The 21,799-nt window shown below is 40.4% G+C and overlaps 2 protein-coding genes and 2 pseudogenes across 4 annotated transcripts in view; 3 read left to right on the top strand and 1 right to left on the bottom strand.

The window, feature by feature from the left end:
* LOC110069187 (calcineurin-binding protein cabin-1-like) overlaps positions 1-7,029 on the top strand; it is a 75,185-nt gene extending 68,156 nt beyond the window's left edge. For 2 of the 3 annotated variants that reach the window (XM_089279107.1, XM_089279106.1), the window contains exons 50-56: positions 1,201-1,329; positions 1,999-2,041; positions 2,464-2,520; positions 3,647-3,730; positions 4,212-4,262; positions 5,102-5,206; positions 5,973-7,029. In XM_089279107.1, coding sequence (XP_089135233.1) covers positions 1,201-1,329; positions 1,999-2,041; positions 2,464-2,520; positions 3,647-3,730; positions 4,212-4,262; positions 5,102-5,206; positions 5,973-6,539 — 1,036 coding nt within the window. In that variant the 3' untranslated portion in view covers positions 6,540-7,029. Of the gene's footprint in view, positions 1-1,200; positions 1,330-1,998; positions 2,387-2,463; positions 2,521-3,646; positions 3,731-4,211; positions 4,263-5,101; positions 5,207-5,972 lie in introns of those variants that run through there. The other variant, XM_089279108.1, reaches the window with a different exon arrangement.
* Positions 7,030-7,761: 732 nt separating this feature from the next.
* On the bottom strand, positions 7,762-17,084 carry LOC149097002 (2'-5'-oligoadenylate synthase 1-like). Its single transcript, XM_089279120.1, has 5 exons — positions 16,646-17,084; positions 11,761-11,933; positions 10,631-10,904; positions 9,987-10,365; positions 7,762-8,821 (listed from the first exon to the last, which is right to left on the bottom strand). The coding sequence occupies exons 1-5, from the start codon at positions 16,944-16,946 to the stop codon at positions 8,665-8,667; spliced, it is 1,284 nt and encodes a 427-aa protein (XP_089135246.1). The 5' UTR covers positions 16,947-17,084; the 3' UTR covers positions 7,762-8,664.
* A 60-nt stretch (positions 17,085-17,144) lies between these two features.
* On the top strand, positions 17,145-18,446 carry LOC149097001 (uncharacterized; annotated as a pseudogene).
* A 10-nt stretch (positions 18,447-18,456) lies between these two features.
* On the top strand, positions 18,457-21,433 carry LOC149097000 (uncharacterized; annotated as a pseudogene).
* Positions 21,434-21,799: the final 366 nt, after the last annotated feature.

Genomic DNA, 21,799 nt, shown 5'->3' with positions numbered 1-21,799 from the left:
GTTCTGGCTCATCACTATCTCTGTTCCAACCTTAGTTGTAAACGAGAGTGCGTTGAGCTAAAAGAATGCGGTCTGTTTTGAGAGGCTATTGTTTTGGTAAAACAGCAAATGAACGGTGAGACAATAACCATGTCTGCCGTAACTGTGACGGTAGAGTGAGCTTAACTTGAAAATATTCACTACACGTTAGCCGCTTTTTATGTCGCTTTTTTTCTCTGACGCTTGAGGGACAAAGAAACAAAGGGTGTAATATGGTTATCTATTTTTTTTTTTTTTTTTTTGATAACCACTTAACCTGAAGTATTCCTTTTTAGAAAACAGTCCTAAGAATATACGCGCGCTGATTGGTTAAAAATCGTGTTTCTATAACTCGGTACAAACACAGAACTAGCTCGAGCTGTTGACGTAATGATGGCGCGAGCAAAGAAAATTTACATTTTGATAATCAAAGTTATTTCTTAAATGTAACATTTACTACTCAGACCAAAAATCTCTTCTAAACATGTCCAACCATCAATTTACGGATTCGGCTAACTTTTTTAAATCCTTTTTTGTCACCCAATTCAGACAACATTACGCTTCATTTTTTAGATTACAATAGGCCATATTCGTATTCTCGGCATTGGACTGGAACTAGCTTGCAATGGAGGCTCATGCGGGGAATATCATTAAAAAGAGATTAATGTCATTTGCATTTGAAAAGACTCCCCACATTGGCCTCAGTTGCAAGCTAGTTCCAGTCCAATACCGGGAATACGAATGTGGTTCATTGTGCAATTTGCCACACTCAACTGATTGCATGAGAGTATGAACAAATAGAACAATTGTAACCTCTCAAGTGAATCATCAAATGATCTGAATTGGGTGGCAACAAGGATTTAAACACGTTAGCCGAATAATTCTGTGTCCGCATTTATTTTATTTTATTTTTTTTTTTTTATTTTATTTTATTTTATTTTATTTTATTTTATGTTATGTTATGTTATGTTATGTTATGTTATGTTATGTTATGTTATGTTATGTTATGTTATGTTATGTTATGTTATGTTATGTTATGTTATGTTATGTTATGTTATGTTATGTTATGTTATGTTATGTTATGTTATTTTATTTTATTTTATTTTATTTTTATTTTTAAAAAAAGCATAGATTACTTTCAGGACTGTACATCCAACAACAGTGTCTTGTGGTTCATTGTAGGCCCGGATGTTTCTGTACACACACGTACAAGTCGGTGGCTTTGTTGCTGGAAGTTCTCAAAGAATTAAACGAGTGGGACACATTGTTACTTATCCAGACTCTTCTCTATCGAACACCGGAGCAGGGGAAGTAAGTCGTACACAGAGTTAACAACGCGTATTTATACCATGCCATAGAAAATACAGCCAATCGGAAGACAGGAAAGCAGTTGTTTACTTGACGGTACAACACCCAACCTTCCCGTCTTGCGCTGGCGTATCTCGCATTGATTCCCGGGATTGATTGTGTTTACCACTGCATTTTCTGTGGCATGGTATAGTAGAGAAAAAGGCGAGTGTATAAACCAGAAAAGTACCAGTGACAAGTGGAATATTAATCCATAGTATATCACGAGAAAGCGTTGAATAACAAGTACATATTTCTACAATCCCAGACGAAATTAGTAGGGGAAACTTGTGGATCACGTATGCCTCATCTTCCCCAATCAATGATGGAAAATGCCGCGTTTTGTTTCGACGAAAAGGGAAAAAAAATACCTGATTTTCGACATTGTGAGTGGGAAAAGGGGACAACTTGCTGGGTATCCCAACGTTTCCGTCTGGGATTGTAGCCTGATATTTCCTCCTCCGCTGTTTTCCCCCCACGTTCCCACTACAATGTAACCGAAGTCTTATTATGTTCAAGGCGACAAGATCTGCCAAGAAAGACACTCTGACAGTGATTTTACTAACGTGTTTTACATTTTCTCATCAGTCGAGTCATCTTTTTTTTTGGCTGATTTTTTTTTCTTTTTGACAGAAAATACTTGAGAGACAACGAGAGACACTATTTAGCCAGAAAGGTGAGAAACTTGAAGAAACTAAAATAAGTAAAAATCCACATTTTTAAGTCATGTCTTTCAGTGCCATCGCTTGCCCGACCACTGACATTCAGCCATAATATTTCCGCTTGGATTCCGTCAAACAATCGCTTTCGCTTTTCTACTGAATACTGTTTCACGATTGACAACGTTTTAACTTTGCCCGGTAGGGTAAACTACTACCTTATCTCCTGACGGAGCAATTTTAAATTCTAAAATTGATTGAGCCCGCATTTTGTTTTGTAGAGTAGTTGCTAAGTAACGTGACGTGTCGTCATGACGACAAGCTGTCATGACAACCTACGTAGTGCTCATGCTCTAGGGGTTTTTGTTTACCGATCTGATTGCTATGGTGGATGGATTCTTCCGCTGTTTTCTTATGTCTACATTGAATCTATTTACAGGCTTTTGAGTATTCGCTGGAAATAATGAAAGTTCGAGTCTCTAAGCAGGATTCGAAGGTAAGCACAAAGTTCAAATCTGTGAACGAGTACTACACGCGAGAAAGTAAAAATTGCGATTCCGAAATGCTGCAAAATGTCGGCTATTTTGTCTATCTGCCTGCTAACGAGAAAGGGAAGCTCTCTAGTTTTATTGTAAGAGAGATTGAAGAGTAAGAGAGTTATTATTACCAAGGTAATCTATTTCAAGTTATTTTTAGATCAATCCCGATTTTCAGAGGGTTTTTAAACAGCCAATCCTGAGACACGGATTTTACACACGTTGACAGGCCAAATGGCTTTATTACGATAACTGCAGAAATTCTCGCGCGCTCATTGGCCAATTTTCATTGTCAACAAGCGGACAGACACATGAATTTATAATTTATGCAATGCGTCAACGAGTGAGAGCGGACGTTTTGACAATTTATTATTGTAAAAGACAAATTAGCGTCAGTTTTTCATGCGTCTGTCCTGTTATCACTCAAGAATTGACAGTGGGGACACTAGTCTACATTTGCTGAGCTTACAGATACCCATCAATAAGATAAGGGATTGCTTCAGTTACAGACACAAGCAAATTCTGATGCAAAAACAGGTCTAATCATATTTTTTTACGATAACTGCAGAAATTCTCGCGCGTTTATTGACTAATTTTTGTTGTCACCAAGCGGAGAGACAGAAATTTATAATTTATGTGATGCGTCAACGAGTGAGAGCGGTCAATTTGTTAAATTGCGCATTGTTATTGTCCACGAAATTATCCACGCAACGCGCGTTGTAAAATTAGAACTGGTTACTATTGGTTACTACAGGGGTAACCTTGGGAACAAAGCCTTTATGTGGAATTAATTCTCGTACCCTTCATCTTCTCTTGTAATTTTGGAACATCAATTTTCTCTGTTTACTGCAACAGTTTGGTTATCAGTCAAGACATTATCCATTAGCTCATCAGATCCTTTATTCTCCTAACCTGGCTGCTGGAATTTGTATTGAATACACTTGAGAGAAATTTGAACCGTATCTGGTAGATCATGAGCATCATCGGTGATAAAGGGGGTGGGAATCCGCTGTGTTTCCAAGAGGAAGTTCTAGAGTACAAGCATGGCATGGTTTCAAGTCGTTATCCTTTTTCTCGTATTTGCAGGTGGAACCCTCTGTCTTATCTCAGCTGGTCGTGGACATGTACGAGAGCTGGAAAACTGGACAAAAATATGAACCTTATGTTAAGGTATGCCAGAGCTTTCAACCATAGTTACTAGAGGGAAATGGTTTGTAAGGCCGGTAAACATCAAATAAGCAAACAAACAGGCTAAGATTTATGTTGGAAGGTCCTTGACCCTGGGCATCTTTTGTTTTATGCTTTTACTATGCATGATTTACATAATCGCAATGCATCTATTGGTTAGTTGTATGTGCACACGTAACCATCTTTTGTATTTTGCTAGGTTTTGTGCGGGATCAACCCCCAAAATAGCAAACAAAAGCATACAACAAAGAACTTTGCCCGGTTTCCTACCCATTTCCCTCTCTTAACTATGTTTCTACGTAGAAAAAAAATCATTGTCATTTTATCGTGTTTCCAGTTCTTGTTTGCTTTCATAATTACAAAGAGAAACGAAGAGTAAATTGTCCTTTCTTTTATCGATCATGTTGAAGCTTCTGCTTCTTGACAGTTGTTTGTCCAATTTTTATTTTTTACCTTTTTTTAGGTGACTGAAAGTTTGCTGACGCAGGCCTTTGAGATGTTAGTGACTTCTAAAGTGAGTTGTTTCTTTTTTGAAAAAATAACTTTAACGGGTGCTTATCAATCATGCGGACACTGAAATACCATGACACGTTTTCAACGAGGATATACACAGACATCAACCAAGGGATATCTTCTTGATTTAGCTCCAAATTCTCACAACTAATTTTGAAGGAAATGTATGACAATCAATGGGGTGATTTGACATTTTGAACTTAGGGGTGTTTTCAAAGGGAAAGGACCCTGTAAAGAACTTCTTTGTAAGTCCTTTCACTTCGTTTTAACGCTGTTTGATAGGTGTTGGTGATATTCTGTCAAGCCAACAGCGAACATACTGCAACGACTTCATGAAAGTTTTAACGGTGTCACATCTCCTTATGTATTCTCCTAATATTGGGTTTTGCATTAGTGGGCTTTAACTTCATTTCTCGCCTCTCTAGCTCGATACATCATGTTATGTCATTGCTTGTTTATACACCTAATTAGCTTTGATTCATAAGCCGTCCACTTGTTTTAATCTAACAGTCATGACTATGACTCTGAACTAGAGCCAGGATATTGTAACAATCTTTGCGCATTTTGATAAACCAAACTTTGGTTTTCAACAATGTTAATAACCCTCGGACTCGTCTTGTTTATGTTACAAGCTCGATATATAAATGACCTACGGATAACAAAACAGGGCAGTGAAATCAAAATTGCCCATGTTTACAGAAGGTCCATTTTCCAAGTTGTGTGGCTCATAGCCACTTTGATCTTATAGCAGTAGTAGTTTGATCGTAATCGCTTCAACCCTGTGGGAAACAGCATCTTTCTCACGTTATTATTCTGCAATACCTACTTTCTTGATTGTAGTCCTCGTCAGGGGAGTCACTTGAATTCGTGCAGGAAAATCCAGAGTCGCCTTCCTCTTTGCTGGATCAGGCTTTGAAATATTGCCAACAACACGTCAAACCACAGGTAATGTATTCGTATTGCTATTTTAAAATATTACTTTACATTGAAGATAAAGAAGATTGTCCAGTTCTGGGTACAAACTGGAGTCATGTAGCAGCTCTCGTAAGGTCTCACATGAGTGGCTCGATACTCTTTGAGAGAACAATAGATCAGAACAAACAACAGGTACAATGCCCCGAGCCCCAAAACAATACCTGCTATACACTAAGACGGCAAATAGAATTACAAGCTCAATTGAATTGATACACTGCTGACAAACTGTAGTTTGTTGAGGGAAGGCGTCAGCACCTTTTTCTCTAAAGAATGCAGTTACGTCTGGCCAATCACAAGGCATTTATGGGTCACTACCCCACAATAGAAGGTTATCCATCAAAATGTTTTTATCTGGGTCATTTCGATTTTGAAATGGAGGTCTCTAAAATAGGGACGTAAAACAAGCAGACTTGGTCTAAAGTGTTAGCTAACACCGCATAGAAAAGAAGTTGGACTGAGAATGCTTAAGCCACACACGAGCGAAGCTTAAATAATGATTGCCCACTGTATGTATTAGAATCCTTAGATTGTAAGTTACAAGAAATAAATTTTTGTATATGTTAATTACAATGAATCTTGTCCAGTACAGATGCATGAAATGCGCACTGGTGATTTGTTGAGGGAATCCGAAATAATTCTGAGGCGACTAACCCGCCTATCTTCGTCAATGTTAGAATGAAATACTCGATCATCTCATCGAGTATCCACTAACTTTAACATTTCTCTTTATTACCAGACCTCTTCATCCAACACTTCAGTTTCGCATCAGCCGAAAGGATCATCGGGAACCGACACAGGCGCCGATATAACTTCGGGCTCCGACACTGAAGCTGTTCCGTCGGCATTAGAACAAACCTTATCACCTCCAATAATTAAAAACAAAGAAAATAATACTTCGGTAACACCAGCAAACGAAGCGCCAACGAAAACACCTGACGCCATTCCCCGAGATTTAATCACAGATTCGCTCTCTAAAGGAGAATCCACGGATAAAACACCGAGTCCCATCGCAGACGTTGAGATGGTAGCCGGAGTGTTGCCTTCGTCCGAGGTTCCGATGTTGGAGGAAGTGGCTTCCGACTCGAATATAGTGACTCTTGAAAGTAAAAACATAACGCCCGCTGAAAAAGAATTAAAACCAGCCCCCGTTGAGGGTGCTATCCCACAGGAGCCAAGCGCCACTGTGCCAGGGCCCCCCAGCACTATTGCTCTGACCACGGAGGCTGAAAAGCCACTCGCTAGTGTCACTCCCGGGGGTACAGTTCTTACTGATGGTAGTGAACCTTCCGGTAGTACGTTGTAAATTCTTTGGCCGGCATTGCAAACTGCCTCGCAAACAACTACTATAACAGAAAAACCCTGCATTCACGAGTAAAAACATCGCAGAAATTAGTGATTCTCTATCGAGGGGAAAGGGCAGCAAAAGGCAAATACTTTGAAAGGTAAAAACTTATCAGCTTTTCATCCCAGGGATACAACTCAGTAGCCACACGTTTTCCTCCAGGGAGGTCCCTGTACTCAACGAATGTGGCTACCGTTATCTTATTAATATTAGAGTCCAAACCTTCTTCTGGCTTACAGCAAACACGAATTGTCTAAACGCTGTAATGAAAGTGGCAAAGTCACTTCTGAAATGTCGAAATCCACAAAACACTTATCATTTCACATCGGGAATATTGGGTCTGGCACTTTTTATGTACAAAAACAGTTGAATTCGAATTCAAAAGTCAACAGAAGTAATGAACAATCCTTCAAGCCAGCTACAAACACAAAATAAACAAAGATCACAGTTACTGTTGACTAGGCTGTGCGATAACCGCCTGCTACGGATCCAACATTGAAGACCAACCTGCTAGGAATACTTGACAAATATCCTTCGTTTCGTTCAGTCTCGCCCGCGAAAAGCTACCGTTGCTCTAAAGCGTGCGCTTGTTTCTGAATTTTGACACCAAAGGAAAACAAAGGTTTTTTATTTTAGGATACTCGAAGCATTCATTTCCGATAGAGCCCAGGATTTACGAAATCCGCAAAGTGAAACCTCGTTTACTGCCCGAATTATGGTTGTAGAGAAGTTCGACAATCGTATAGGAGGTATAGGGAAAACAAGACCAGAGAACGGGGATTATAAGGCAGAAGGTGAAGGGAATTCTGTCCGCGTTGAGCAGTGTTTTAAACAACCCTTTGGGTAAGTTCACACAAATCATCATTTACTGGTTCTCATCCTGTACGATAGCACTACACTAACCAGGCTACCGTGAAATGTAACAAGTGTCCGCTTATTTTACTGGCAAATACATGTTATCTGCCGGTGTTTCAGCCAATTGAAGTGTTATGTATGCACTGACTGAAAGATTACTAGAGCAGCATAGCTCATTTCAATAGCTGGATACTTCTACTTACAATATGAGACATTCCGCTTCCTCTCTCTTGGATTCTCCCACCCCCTCAGAAAAAAATGTATGTTGATCGGTTAATTGCTCCTGAATAGGCGGAGGAAGCTTAAAAATTAGCAAAGCACACAGAGCTCTCAATGATACCATTTATTTTATTGTGCTTAAGTCAAGATTAAGTGGTTAAGTGATCTTCAAAACAATTCACATTGATCGTAAATCTTGTACCGGCGGTCAAACTTTGATATTGAGGGAAGCAGCATGACTTCGAGCCATTTTTCGAAGAAAGAACTTTGAATTTTCAAAATAATTGATTAAATTTCGCCGGTGATGGCTGTAGCTAGCAAAAAACAAGACTCCAAGGTTTAGTCCTGGTTAAGGAAGTCCATTTAGGTAGCCCACAGGGGTAGTCCATTGACAAGGGGTCAGTGTTTTTTCATCACCCGTGATTTATCACCTAAAGCAATTCTGCTGTATGTGTGATATGCACGCATGGCGGTCGAGTATTAGCTTGCTTTTAATATCCCATTCCCATGTTCAGTTTTGCATGGCAAACGCATGTTTATGCCGAGGAAATATTAGCATTTCAGTAGAAAAGTTAGGTGGGGGTGTACAGCCCACCTCCCAAAACCCTTACCCTATTTAAGACCAAAATTTGCGATTTTTGCTACCCTATTTATGACCTGGCCAAAAATTTGATACCCTATTTATGACCGTTGCCGCTGGCACAGTTGCCCTAAACATAGGTTATGAAGGGCTTTTGTCGATGGTCTTATTGATGATGATGAAAACGTAGCTTCTTCTAAGAAACATACCAATTCAAGACTAGAGTGCTAAAAACATACCCTATTTATAATTATGACCAAAACGTTTGAAAAACCATGCTGGGGCCGCGCATACATATCTAGCCCATAATAGGGAGTATCCCTCCCCCGGGGGTCAACAGCGCGTTAATTTAACAATGGAAAAAACACCATATTGATAGTGATTTAAAAACAAAAATACAAAACAGTGAAAACCATAGTTAGTAGACGAGACCTATATTATTTGCCAGTTTCTATTGAAGTTGATGTCCTTCAGTGGCTGCCTCTGAAGTGTCATTTTAGCCACATCTGCCACGGTTTTCCATCCCTCGGCATCACTAGCACTGCATACGTTGTTGGTTGGGTTGGCAGGGTCCAGAACAAATGGTGGGCTGCGTGGAAGAAGACAGTATTTCAGTCCAGTATCATGCCGTAAGCGACACTGACATTATTCATATTACTACGATTATTTCTGATTACTAAGACCGTGTTTCTTAAGCAATCTCACGTAATTTGTTTCTGCTTAACGTTCTGCTTGGTATGTCTTATGTCTGATGATACTGTCTGCATGTGTGGCTGTCTGTGTGTCTACCCCCAGCTGTCTACCTTTGTGTTAAATGAAATTTGTCAGTCGCTGTCTCTCAGACTCTCAAGTGCTGTATTTTTAACTGATTGACTGACTAACTGACCGTCTACTTTCTGATTGTTTGCCTATTTACCTGATTGTCTCTGTCTGCCTGCCTGTAAGCCTTTCTGTCTGTCTGTTTTTCTGACTGGGTGGCTGATTGTATATTTATCTGACTACTTGGCTTTCGCTCCGCCATCCTTTGTCTCACTTACTATCTGTCTGTAGTGTCTATCGTAACTATTTGAATGTCAAAGAATGGCATGAATGTGGGATGTGGCTTAGTATGTAAAATCAAAGGAAAAAGGGTCATATCAGCTGATAGCCACAAGATAGAACAGCAGTAGAACAGCGCTATCTTTTTTTTCTACAAAAAATGTTGAGCCTAGTGCTGTTCTACCTTTGTTGCCTTAGCACGCATATCGTGGCTATCAGCTGACCCTTTCTCCTTTGATTTATCTGAATGTCATTTAGGTTGCCTTGCTTCCCGGGGGTGGGCTCCTATATTAAAGTGAGAGGGTGATTGTCGGAAATTTTGAAAGCAACCCCTAAAATTAGTTTTGTGGGTGTGGCCCAAATTGATTTTCACCCCTAAGAGGAATCAATCTTAAAACAACTCGTTAATGTTGAATGACATTTTCACTATTTCGTTATAGCAATGAAGAATAACAAAATTTGACTGGCAAATGGTTCCTGCCACACTTCTCTGTTTAGCACAGTAAACGCTACCGCGATAACTCTACCGGTGGTCATCCTTGATTTTACCACCCTAAGAGATAACAATTCACAAATTTGACCCCCTAAAAGGTACAATGATCACCTCCATCGCTTTTATATGGGCATTCCCCTCCACCCCCACCCACCCCCTTCCCACTCCCCTCCGTCTGGGTCTTGCTTGGAATTTTTCCTGTTCCAGAACAAAACTGACGAACCTTTTCTTCGTCCTCTTTTTTCCTCTCTTAGCGAGAGCCTCATCGTAGTATTTATGCCAAATGACGTGTATGTGGCTTTTATCGACCAACTGTTGAAGAACAGCTTTAAAACCAACCCGAATGTCAAATTTTTGTGGTTTTTTAGCCTTCTCCCAACAGGCTATGGTTATGAGCTCCAGCGGATAGGAAGATGGCAGTCTAGTTTTACCACTGCTTTTGTCTTCAATGCAGGTTTTGCGCCAGTACTTTACAAGGCGGATTAAGTTTTTCACGCTCGACGGTTGAACCTCGACAAACTCCATTTGTAACCTCACGAAATGTGCTGAGTAATAACGCTTGTCGTCCGTTGTACAACGAATCACTTTTTCGTACAGTTGTTCTGCAAAGTGCAAAAAAATACACATTCTAATTAACTAATGGCTTGATTCAACTAGGACACACACACAGCTAATTCACATTGTTCAAAAGTTTATGTATTCCCCGAAACAATGAAATTGTAAACAAATAGACTTCATTATGGCAAGAGGCCACGATCTGCAACAAGCTGCAGGGAGGCTGGCCAAAGGGGGACTGTCTCTACGTGACGGACATACAATGGACTCATATTGAGGTTGGGTTAAAGGAAGATTAAAATCCTATTTTACCTCGACTTTGATCAGTTGTAAATGTCGGCAGCAAGTCAATGTTAAATTCTCGAGACAAATCCAGGCGAAATTTGAATTTCACGGCGAAGGGTGTCTGTCCATCAAAGGTGATTTGGTCTTTATAGGGACTCTGTTTGAGGCATAACTCCAGGCGGTTCTTTGTTTCCTGCAACTTAAGTTTGTGTTCTTCCATGGTTTTCATATTGTTGAGGAAGACGACACAGTCGATGTCTGCTTTTTCCTTGACAGCTGTTCCCTTCCCGACAGAGCCTCCCTGAATTGTGTTGAAAGTACAAGTGATATTTATTAACATAACAGCACATCTTGAAAAAAAAGGGGTGGGGGGGGGGGGGGGGGGGGGGCCGCTGAATCGATGCCAAAGCAGGATTTAAACCCAGGGCCACCGTATGCAAATCCGGCACACTAACCACTCGGCCACGCTGCCTCCCTGAAGAAATGTATGAGTTTGTCCCTGAAAAATATTTAATTTGCAAAATTTAATTGTCCCCTAAACAAACCAATTTTATACTGTGCAATTTGATTTTCATTTGCTTTCTGACAAACATATTTTTGAGATTGTTGTTCTTATCGTGTTTGGAACAGTTCCATCGAAATGAAGTAAGAAGTTAGAGTAAACATGATTTTGTCTATTTTCTTGTATTAATTTTATTAATGTACTTCAAATTAAGCACGAAATATTTCGAAGACTTAAGTACTTCTTATCGGAAATGAAATGCTACCTGACTTCCCCTGGTTACTATGGCACTATAGCAGAGACGGGATTTTAGAAAAACTCACTAGTGGTGATTTGCATCGGCGAGTAAGCTAAACGCAGCACTTAATCAGGTGAAACTTTTTGCCTTACGCTGAGACATTGCATTAGCCCTTTGGTCATTTTAAAGTAGTACAATTTTAGAGAACTACAGTCATGGATTCATTGGATAAAATTTGCCTTGCAGAGCATAGAACAGAAAATGGGGCGGGAGGGACTGGGGTCACATAGTTTTGGTACTTTCACTTGTTTGAAACTAAACTTTAAAATTCCACTTTTAATACCCTCCCCTCGCGACGCACTAATTTATGAACGTTTCCTTAAATTAACATTCAATACGCAAGGCGGTGACTCTTACCTTAACGAGGCAGTTTATGCTGAGAGATGGCAGATTATGTTGGAGGTGTTCGTACAGTTGGTCTACAACCTGGGAAATTGCATTCCTGTTGGCCTCGTCAAGTTGGAGTTCGTCGGTAATGAACTTATTAACAGCAGAGCTGTCAGTGAAGTCAACTTTTTCAAAAAACGCTCCTGAAATAATGGAAGTCAAGCACGCAGTTAGCCAGCTCGCTTTAGCGCTGTTGGCTGTGTCGTGTGTGTAATGTGTGTTACGTGTTGCGTAATGTACTGTACTGCAGGGTACTAAAATCCCGCCCCTCTCTTTCCACCTTCCTGCCCCTTCCCGCGGGATTTTGGAGAGAAAAGAAAAAGAAAAGAGCAAAAACAACTTGTACAAAAAGCTTTCTATTCACTCACCAAATCCTCGACCGCTGGCACAATTTCGTTCTCGTTTGAAAAGTGTGGGGTTTGCAGGGTGCCAGTGCATGAACCGTATTTTCTAACTCAAATTCTTAATATTAGGACTAGTTGCTCTCAGGAATATTTTAATTCTGAATTTATCTAATCGAATATAGTAATTGTAAGTAGTAATGTTATTTCAAAACGTCGTCATGGGCGGGAGATTGGGCAACACTCCCAACGCTTACGACTTAAAATAAAGTTATCTTACCTAACCTTACCTAACTTATGACTTTGACCATTTCCAGTATTGATATACGGCGTAGTTATGATATATTCATGACAGCTTGAATGCAAGGCTTTAAAGGAATTAATTACTCTTTTTCGGTGTTTCGAAGAGAACGAACAGCTGATTAAAAAAAAAAACTGAATTAAAATGGTCTGGCTCCAATTTAACAAAATGTTCAAACTTAAATGCCTCCTCAGGTGATTTGGAACGAGAGAAAATTCACAAAGGTACTTCGTCTATTTCCCGGAATTGTACCTAAGGATTTAATGTTTTGCATATATATTAGATTTTTATTGTTTATTAAAGAGTGAAACAAAACCATTGTCAAGCCATTAGTAAAGTGCTTCGGTTGATTTTAGTTTATATTTAGCTAGAATGAAAGTTGTGAAGTTGCATCTTCAGCTTACAAAATTATCACTTGGTGTATAGTATTTGCTATAAATGACGCAAGTTCAAAAACCACGGCCAAAGTATTCACCAAGCTAGGCTACGTTTGATCTCCCATGCATTATCTGGAATTATGGCCTTTTACAAAGTAGCTGTCCCCGTGGATGCCCTAGTAAGTTGGCTCGTACAAATGACTTTGCAGCTTAAACAAAGGTGTAAAGTATTCTTTCAATTTAGTATGGTCTCTTTTATCTATTCTGTAGCGTGAGTCAAGAACTAAACATTCAAAATGGCGGTCCGGTAAAAACACACACCAAAACGAGGCGCATATAATTATTGAAGGCGGGAACCGAAACGCATACATTAGAAAAGGAACAAAATGTATTTCGCAAAAGCTGTAGCGTTACACGAGCTAACTACGAGCCCAAGTCAACCATGAGTCACGAGTCAACCTCGAGTCAACCACGAGTAAAGCTAGTATTTATCTTTTTGTCCCTAAAAAATATAGATTGTAGGAAATAGAATATGTGATTATACCTTTGTGGTTCTTAATTTCGAATTTGGCGAGACAGTATTTCGGGGGGGGGGGGGGCGGAAATGTATTTTCGCGATTTCAATAGGCAAATAGTTCTTACTTACTTGATATGAAAACGCGATTCAAGCGTTCTCAACTTCATTTCATTTTTCAAAAGTCTGAACATTTTAAAATTCCTAGATAAACTGGAACAAGCAAAACGCATTTTTACAAATTACCATTTAAATTAAACTAGAACAAGCAAAAGGCATATTTGAAAATTAACTTTTTACAACTTTTTTTTCATTCATTCATTCATTCTGTTTATTGCCTTTTTACTTAATGTATAGTATTTATAAATGTTTTAATGTGAAGCGAGGTGACCTCTAGAAACCACCAGGCTTTTAGTTGAGGCCACCTCGTACGTAACAATACGGTTACATAAATAGTGCAACAGTGTGCGGCTTTGCCAGTTCAGTAATTATTTTACTAAAAACTCTAGCAGTTGTTTCTTAAAATTGGGAAAACTTGACAATGAAGGGATTGTAACAGGAAGGGAATTCCAGATCTTTGGACCTTTGTAAAGAATTGTGAATTTTTTTTAGATTAGTCCGGCAATGATGCACGCGATAATTATTGGCTGTTCTGGTGCTATAGCCATGAATTTGACTGTTTGTAAAAAACAAGTTGAAAAACAATGGAGGCAACAGGTTGTTATGATAATAGTACATAAATTTAGCTATTTGAAACTTGACCGTGATACACATTGTACTCAGTGTTGTTGTTATTACGTGTTAATCTTTTTTTATTCACCTGTGATTTGAATTTTCTATATGGGTGTTAGATTTCGTGTGTCTAAACTTGGTGAGGATTTTTATTCGCGGGTCTTTAATTTCGCGATTTATTTAAAATTGCGAAAATTGCGAAATTAAAGACCCGCGAAATTAATTACCAATAAGGTAGATTGTCTTAGCAGCTGTAATGACAGGCCTAGGCTCACCTCGATCGCGGCACGAAATTCCGGTAAGAGAATGCGTGTACCTTAGTGCCAACTGTTTTCCTACGATGTGGGAAAACGGAATTCGGACTTCCAGTTTCGTTTTTCGTTTACCCACCCCATCGTAAAAGGGAATTCGAGATTCCATTTTCGTTTTCCGTTTTCCTACTACATTGAAAATGGAATTCTAAGTTCTATTTTCGTTTTTCGTATTTCCAAAACTTTGGACAACGGAATTCTAATTGTCATTTCCTTTTTTCGTCTTTCGTTTTTGAAAGATATCGATCATGACAAGCCTTTTGACTTTATATTGGGACCTAAATAGCCATTTCATTCCGTGATTTGTGATAGTAAAGGGAGGCAATAATACAAGCCGAAAGAGCGCTGGCGTCTGCTTAATAGGCTACTGTAATGTGTGTATCTCAGTGCAACCGTTTTTCTACGATGTGGGAAAACGGAATTCGAACTTCCAATTTCGTTTTCGTTTACCCACGCCATCGGAAAAAGGAATTCGAGATTCCATTTTCGTTTTCCGTTTTCCTGCTACTTTGAAAATGGAATTCCAACTTTTATTTTCGTTTTTCCCACAACTTTGGACAATAGAATTCTAATTCTCATTTCCTTTTTTCGTCTTTCGTTTTTATAGGATATTGAAAATCGGAATTTGAACCTCGATTTTCGTTTTTCGTTTCTTTGTTGTTGTCACTTTCTTATGTTACCTGAATCGGAAGAATGTTGGCACTTCCTTTCGCTAACAATAGAGCTGGAAACCACATCCTTGATGAAGTCTTTGTCCGCCGTTCTCTTACTGAGGAAAATAATAGTTATGAAGACCTTCTCGAGGTAATCAAGAACCGATACCCGAATATAAGGGGTTGCACAGTAGTTTGCTGAGTGTGAAAAGGTTTTTCAGTTGTCATGGTATCAAGAAGAGAAGGTCAGTGGCAGATGGAACAGTCGATATCCAGTTAGTGTAAAATGAGGACTGCGGACTGCAGACTGCAGACTGGGGTAAAATGCAGACTGCAGACCAGGGGTAAAATGCAGACTGTAGACTTTTTAACTGAGTCGTGTTACCGTTTCCATCATTGAGAGCTAAACGGAGACAGGCAAACCGGAGTGTTCTTTAAGCTAACCTGAGTGATATTCAGGCTAACCGGAGCATTGCAAACTTTCACTGCGATTAGCCTGAATAACCCTGTTTCCGGTTAGAAATGGATAATGGAAATAACACCGTCGATATATACTTAAAACGTCTGTGGTCTGCAGTCTGCATTTTACCCTCAGTATGCATTTTATCCCCGGTCTCCAGTCAGCAGTCTGTGTTTTACACTGACCGGTCGATATCGAAGTAGAAGGTGCCATATCGGAGGTTCGACTATATTTTCCAAATCAATCATGACAAGCCTTTGTACTGGAACTTTTTGACTTAAATAACCATTTAATCCCGTGATTTGTGATAGTGTACGCATAATTTCATTTCCTTGCTGATATCGATATCGTGGTAGTCCTATTGAACAGAAAGTTTTTATTAACAGTCAGCTCGCTCGATGTGATTTGTAACGGGCTGAAAAATTCGTAAATATCAGTTTTCTATAAATACAGCTGCACAGTTTTTTTAATGCTATTTGTTGAAATCAAAACTCCGTATGTACAGTCAGTGACATCACGTACAGTTAGCTATGACGTCCATTTTGAGGACCGTAAGGTAGGAAAAAATACATCTAAGCCCCAAAAAGCGCTAGCGTCTGCTGCTACTGTCTTGAGATAATATAATAGAACACGAAAACGAAAAACGAAAATCGAAGTTCAAAATTCCGTTTTTCAATGTCTTACGGAAATAGAAGATGAAAAACGGAAATGAGGTCATGAGAAAACGAAAAACGAAAATAGAAGTTCCAATTTCGCTTTCAATGTACTAGGAAAACGAAAAACGAAAATAAAAGTTCGAATTCCCTTTTCCGATGGCGCGGGTAAACGAAAAACGAAACTGGAAGTTCGAATTTCGTTTTCGTAATTTACGTGAAACCGAGCATCACGGAAGTCGTAAACTTGCGTGCATAATAAATGTATGCCGGGGACTGTGCGAAAATCTTGCTCTATCGGAACACACTAGAACCTTGCTCCTCGAGTTGGATGGGTCGCAAAGTTCTTTTGACAACTTTGGAATGGGTCACTAGCCTTTTTGGAAAATTTTCATGGGTTACAATAATCATAGTTAATCCTTGCACGTTCTGACACGTTCTTTGCTTGGCTTGCAAAAATTTAATTCCCCTCCACTAACTATGCAATAATTAAACACATTGCTTTATGCTTACCTATCAAGCTTCCCGGGGTGGTCACTCGATAACTTAGATGCTTTCGGCGGGGACATCCGTTTCTTTGATGGATATTCAAATCATTCTGTCCCACGAACTTTGCCGGGCAAGTAGAACATGACACAGGACAGAGCTCCCTATGGGACTTTCTGATATGTTGACGTAACTTGGGCACTCTCGTAGAACACCCTTTAACACAACATTGCACATGTTTTCCCCGACTTCCTTTCTCTGTGCCTCTCTCCAACATAACGCGCTGTACATCAGCTTCGATGGAAGAGCGCATACGACTCTCCGACATGGCTTAAATCCTTGTGTTACGAAAGACTAACCAACGGCTTTGGTGCTTCCTCAATTTTGAGAAGACTTTGGGGATTTTCCCTAAATCATTTTGAGCCAATCAACTTTTGCTTTACCTAACTTTCTTTTTTACCAGCCAATCATTGCCGACTTACCTGCTCATCATTCTACCTTGCATTTGCATACAATCGGAGGTCACGTGAGATAGCAAGCATGTGATATCCGAGCTCAGTGCAAGTTAGCTGTCCGAGCAAGCAGTCTAAAGTTTATTCTCGCAGTCTTATTTTCGAGTGTTTTAGACCTTTCTACGTCTTGCGGTTAACATGTCTGGAGGAAAAGAATCCACAGAATCGGCGAACGAAGACCAGTTATTGGCTTATGACCCAGACGAGGACAACAACGCCGGAGTATCCAGAGAGAAACATCTCGACACGCCAAGTGTCATGGCGGCCAAGGCCCTTGTGAGCGATTCGAACATTTCGATGTCGCACGCTGACGTAAAGCTCCTTTCGTCAGCGATACTGACCTTGTCACAGAAAATCGATAAATTCGAGGAATTCCCTTCTAAAGGGAAAGGAAGAGGCAAAGGTAAACGGCTGAGTGATGACCGAGAACATCAACACGGTCTTCCCGCCAAGAAACCCGCCAAAGACAGCTCGAGCTCCTCGAGCGACCAACATGAGAACGAAGAAGACATTCAGACTCTCATGGATAAAGTAGAGGGTGAAGATGGCGATCTTGAGGCGGAGGAGCCAGAGGAAGACGAAATTTTAGCGGACTTGGAGAAGGAGTACGAGTCTGAAGACCTGACTGGCAAAAGTATTCACAGTCCACAGCTCGCCAAACTGCTTAACAAGATGTTCCGCAACCGTTTGCCAGATAAGTTGCTGAAAGAAAAGCTTGAGCGCCAAGCTAGACCGGAAAATTGCGATACTGCTAACCCACAAGGGTAAATCCAGGCATCTGGCGTAAGCTCCGTGAGCCCACGCAGAAGAGGGATTTGCAGCTGTTCAAAATCCAGCAAGCCCTCGTTAAAGGCATAATCCCAGTCGCTCGTTTGACGGATCTGTCCATGACAGAGAAGAAAGGCCTAGACCAGGAAGGGGTTCAACAGATAAAACAGTTTGGACTCGACGCTCTATCGTTGCTGACGCATGTTAACTATGAACTTAACATGCAGCGAAAGCAACTCATGAAACCTGATATTGGCAGAGATTATGTCTCTCTCTGTTCTCCTCATGTGCCGTTCACTGACTTGTCGTTTGGAGATGACCTTCAAAAACAGTTGAAAGACATAGGAGATGTGAATAAAATTGGAGCCAAAGTGCAAGGTCATAGAGGACCCCACAGATCCCAAACGGGCTATGTCAACAACAACAACTCCAAGGGATCTTTTCCTCACAGAAATCAGTCAAAAAACTTGAAGGGCCAGACCTTCAAACCCTGGCGACACAAGGACTCCCAGAAGTCCAACACAAACAACAAGAGGTCATCTCAGTAGCCCACGAAGCTAACATGGTAAATGCTGTTTCAAATTTTGTTGCTGGTAATATAGCTAAACACATCTCTAACTGGAGATCTATTACCACAGACCCAAGCATCCTTGAGATTGTGTCAGGCTATTTCATTGAATTTGAAAGCACACCATGTCAGTCAGCTGTGCCACATATTACTTTTTCTAACGGCGATGATCTCATCATTGCTGGAGAGATAAATAAACTCCTAGAGAAGGGAGTAATTAACAAAACTACACATTGTGACACTGAATTCATATCCACAGTTTTTACTCGGCCCAAGAAAGATGGGTGTCATCGACTCATCCTAAATCTTAAAAGATTGAATGAGTATGTCACATATCACCATTTTAAAATGGAATCTCTCCAGTCAGCAGTACAATTACTTAAAAAAGACTATTGGATGGCAGTTTTAGATCTCAAGGATGCTTATTATTCTGTGCCCATAAACCCTCAGCACAGGAAATTTCTCAGATTTGAGTTTAAAGGATCTCTTTATGAGTTCACCTGCTTACCTAATGGCCTTGCATCGGCCCCTAGAGTATTTACAAAGCTCACGAAGCCAGTATATGCAACATTGAGGTCAAAAGGATATCTGATAGTAGGCTACATAGATGACATCCTTTTGCTAGCAAAAACACCTCATGAATTAGAGCAAGTTGTGGCTGAAACAGTTGCTTTGCTTAGATCACTGGGATTTACAATTCACGAATCGAAGTGTGTCACAACCCAGATTGCCAAAGTCCTGGGATTCTTACTGAACTCTAAGGACATGATCATTTCTATGATCCCTCAAAAAGCAGCCATTGTCAAATCCAAGTGTCACAATCTAGCACATCTGGAAGGACCCATTCCAATTCAAGATGTGGCCTCTGTAGTGGGCCTCATGGTCTCAGCCTTTGAAGGAGTTCAGTATGCACCTCTGTTCTATAGGTCTCTAGAAAATGACAAGACATATGCTCTAAAAAACAATGGATGGGACTTGGAGGGGAAAATGACACTCTCCCCTCTAGCAAAACAGGACCTTTCATGGTGGATCACCAATGTTGATCAACTCCCCCAAGCCATCACGCCTAAACCTTCAGACCTAACTCTCATGACTGACAGCTCTCTTAAGGGCTGGGGAGGGGTGATTGAGGGCACATCATCTGTAGCGGGTGGCAGATGGTCACACCAAGAATCCCAACTACATATTAACTTTTTGGAATTGAAGGCCATTCATCTCGCCTTGCAGGCCCTCTGCAACCATATGCGGAATCGCCACATAAAAATCCTTTGTGACAATACTACTGCTGTTTCATACATTCGTAATATGGGCGGTACAAAATCTTGCAGTTGCAATGACATCACCAGGGAAATCTTTATGTGGTGCATAGATCGAGAGCTAACACTATCAATTTCCCACTTACCAGGGAAACTAAACACAGAAGCAGATAAGGCTAGCCGTGAATTCCACAGTAGTAATACTGAATGGTCGCTAGACCAAACTGCATTTAATGAATTAAAATCAAAGCTGGGTGAGCCTGATATTGATATGTTTGCGTCAAGGCTAAACCACAAGACAACCCACTATATAGCCTGGAGACCAGATCCAGGGGCAGTAGCTATTGATGCCTTTACTATAGATTGGTCCCACTATAACCTTATCTATTGTTTCCCTCCATTTAGTCTCATCGGCAAAGTCCTTCAGTTCATACAAGAGAGCAAAACAACAGCCATCCTAGTTTACCCACATTGGCCAACACAGTTCTGGTATCCACTCCTGCTTCAGTTAATGAAATCTCCACCGGTAAAAATCAAGATGCACAAGAAGACTCTTAACATTGCCCCATCAACCAGAAGAAGTTCACCCTCTGTTCCCCAAACTTCAGCTTCATGGATGTCTTGTGTCCAGTCATCATTAATTAATCAAGGCGTAACAGGGGAGCCTTTGAACACCATCTTGGAATCATGGCGATCAGGGACCCGTAAGCAATATCATACATATGTTTCAGCCTGGGTTAAGTTTAGTAGTGACAATTCTATCAGTCCAATGAACCCAACCCTGCAACAGGTTTTGGATATAGTCTGGTAGCAACTGCTCGGAGTGCCTTGTCAACCTTCATCAAAATAGATGGCGTAAAAGTGGGTGATCACCCACTAGTGTCACAGTTTATGTCTGGTTTATTCAATCAAAAACCAGCCCTGCCTCGCTATACTGAGACTTGGAATCCACAGATTGTGCTCAACCATTTAAAAACTTATCCAACCACGGGAAACTTGTCACTTAAGCAACTCACTCAGAAACTAGTCATGCTTATGGCACTCCTCTCAGCACAGAGAACCCAGACTCTTCAAAAGTTATCTCTGGAGGAAATGCGTGCATCGCCTGGAAAGTATATATTCCATATCTCCTCTCTCTTGAAGCAAACCAGTGCAAAAGGTGGCCAGAACAGACACTTATCCCCTATCACCTTAACCAGTTATAATGTGGATAAAAGACTTTGTGTTGTTGAACTTTTGACAGTCTATATTGAAAGGACAGCCTCTCTTAGAAAAAGCACAAAGCAGCTGCTGATTTGCTATGTAGCACCTCATGGACCTGCCTCTAAGGACACAATATCTAGATGGGTTAGACAAACTATGAAGGATGCAGGAATCAATACTTCAGTTTTCAAACCCCATAGCACTAGGGGTGCAGCAACGTCAGCTGCTAAAGCTGCTAATGTACCTATTCATGAGATTATGAACACTGCTGGGTGGCGCTCAGATTCAACCTTTGCAAAATTTTATGATCGCCCTATCATAAATGAAAGTAATTTCGCAGAGGCTATCCTTACTAGCAGTAGCCAGTAATTTTCTGTGTTTGCAGCTTTGCATGCTTTGGCAGTGGCACCATATCATATTCTGTTTCATTGTGTTTACATTAGCATTTGGTAATGGTACATGTCATGTAAGGAGTATCATTAAAGTACATGCCATGGTGTTACAGTTATTATGCCTGTTATTTGCTGTGGCTTTGAGCTTTGAAATCTCACGTGACCTCCGATTGTATGCAAATGCGAGGTAGAATTGGAAAATTAAACGAGACTTACCTGGAAGTTGAAGTTTGATTGAAACTCTACCGTGGCATTTGCAGGAATGAGGAGGTCACATCCCACCCATCCCATGGGCCCTTACGCTCTTCATAGTGACCTCTTTTCCTGTACCATCAAAGCCACACCAAACTGCTTTCAAGACTGAGCTCGGATATCACATGCTTGCTATCTCACGTGACCTCCTCATTCCTGCAAATGCCACGGTAGAATTTCAATCAAACTTCAACTTCCAGGTAAGTCTCGTTTAATTTTCCAATTTTCTT

Source organism: Orbicella faveolata, unplaced genomic scaffold (genome assembly GCF_042242905.1).
Source record: "Orbicella faveolata isolate gen_17 unplaced genomic scaffold, um_ofav_v1 contig_47, whole genome shotgun sequence".
NCBI classification, from domain to species: domain Eukaryota; kingdom Metazoa; phylum Cnidaria; class Anthozoa; order Scleractinia; family Merulinidae; genus Orbicella; species Orbicella faveolata.
This window is presented reverse-complemented; position numbering and strand designations above follow the sequence as displayed.

Excerpts from the sequence above, each read along its gene's own strand:
- LOC149097002 (XM_089279120.1), bottom strand. The coding sequence starts at position 16,946 with ATGTCGGAGAGTCGTATGCGCTCTTCCATCGAAGCTGATGTACAGCGC. Across the intron at positions 10,905-11,760 it reads GCATAAACTGCCTCGTTAAG|GGAGGCTCTGTCGGGAAGGG; the intron begins GTAAGAGTCACC and ends AACACAATTCAG. Across the intron at positions 8,822-9,986 it reads AAAAAGAGGACGAAGAAAAG|CCCACCATTTGTTCTGGACC; the intron begins GTTCGTCAGTTT and ends TCTTCCACGCAG.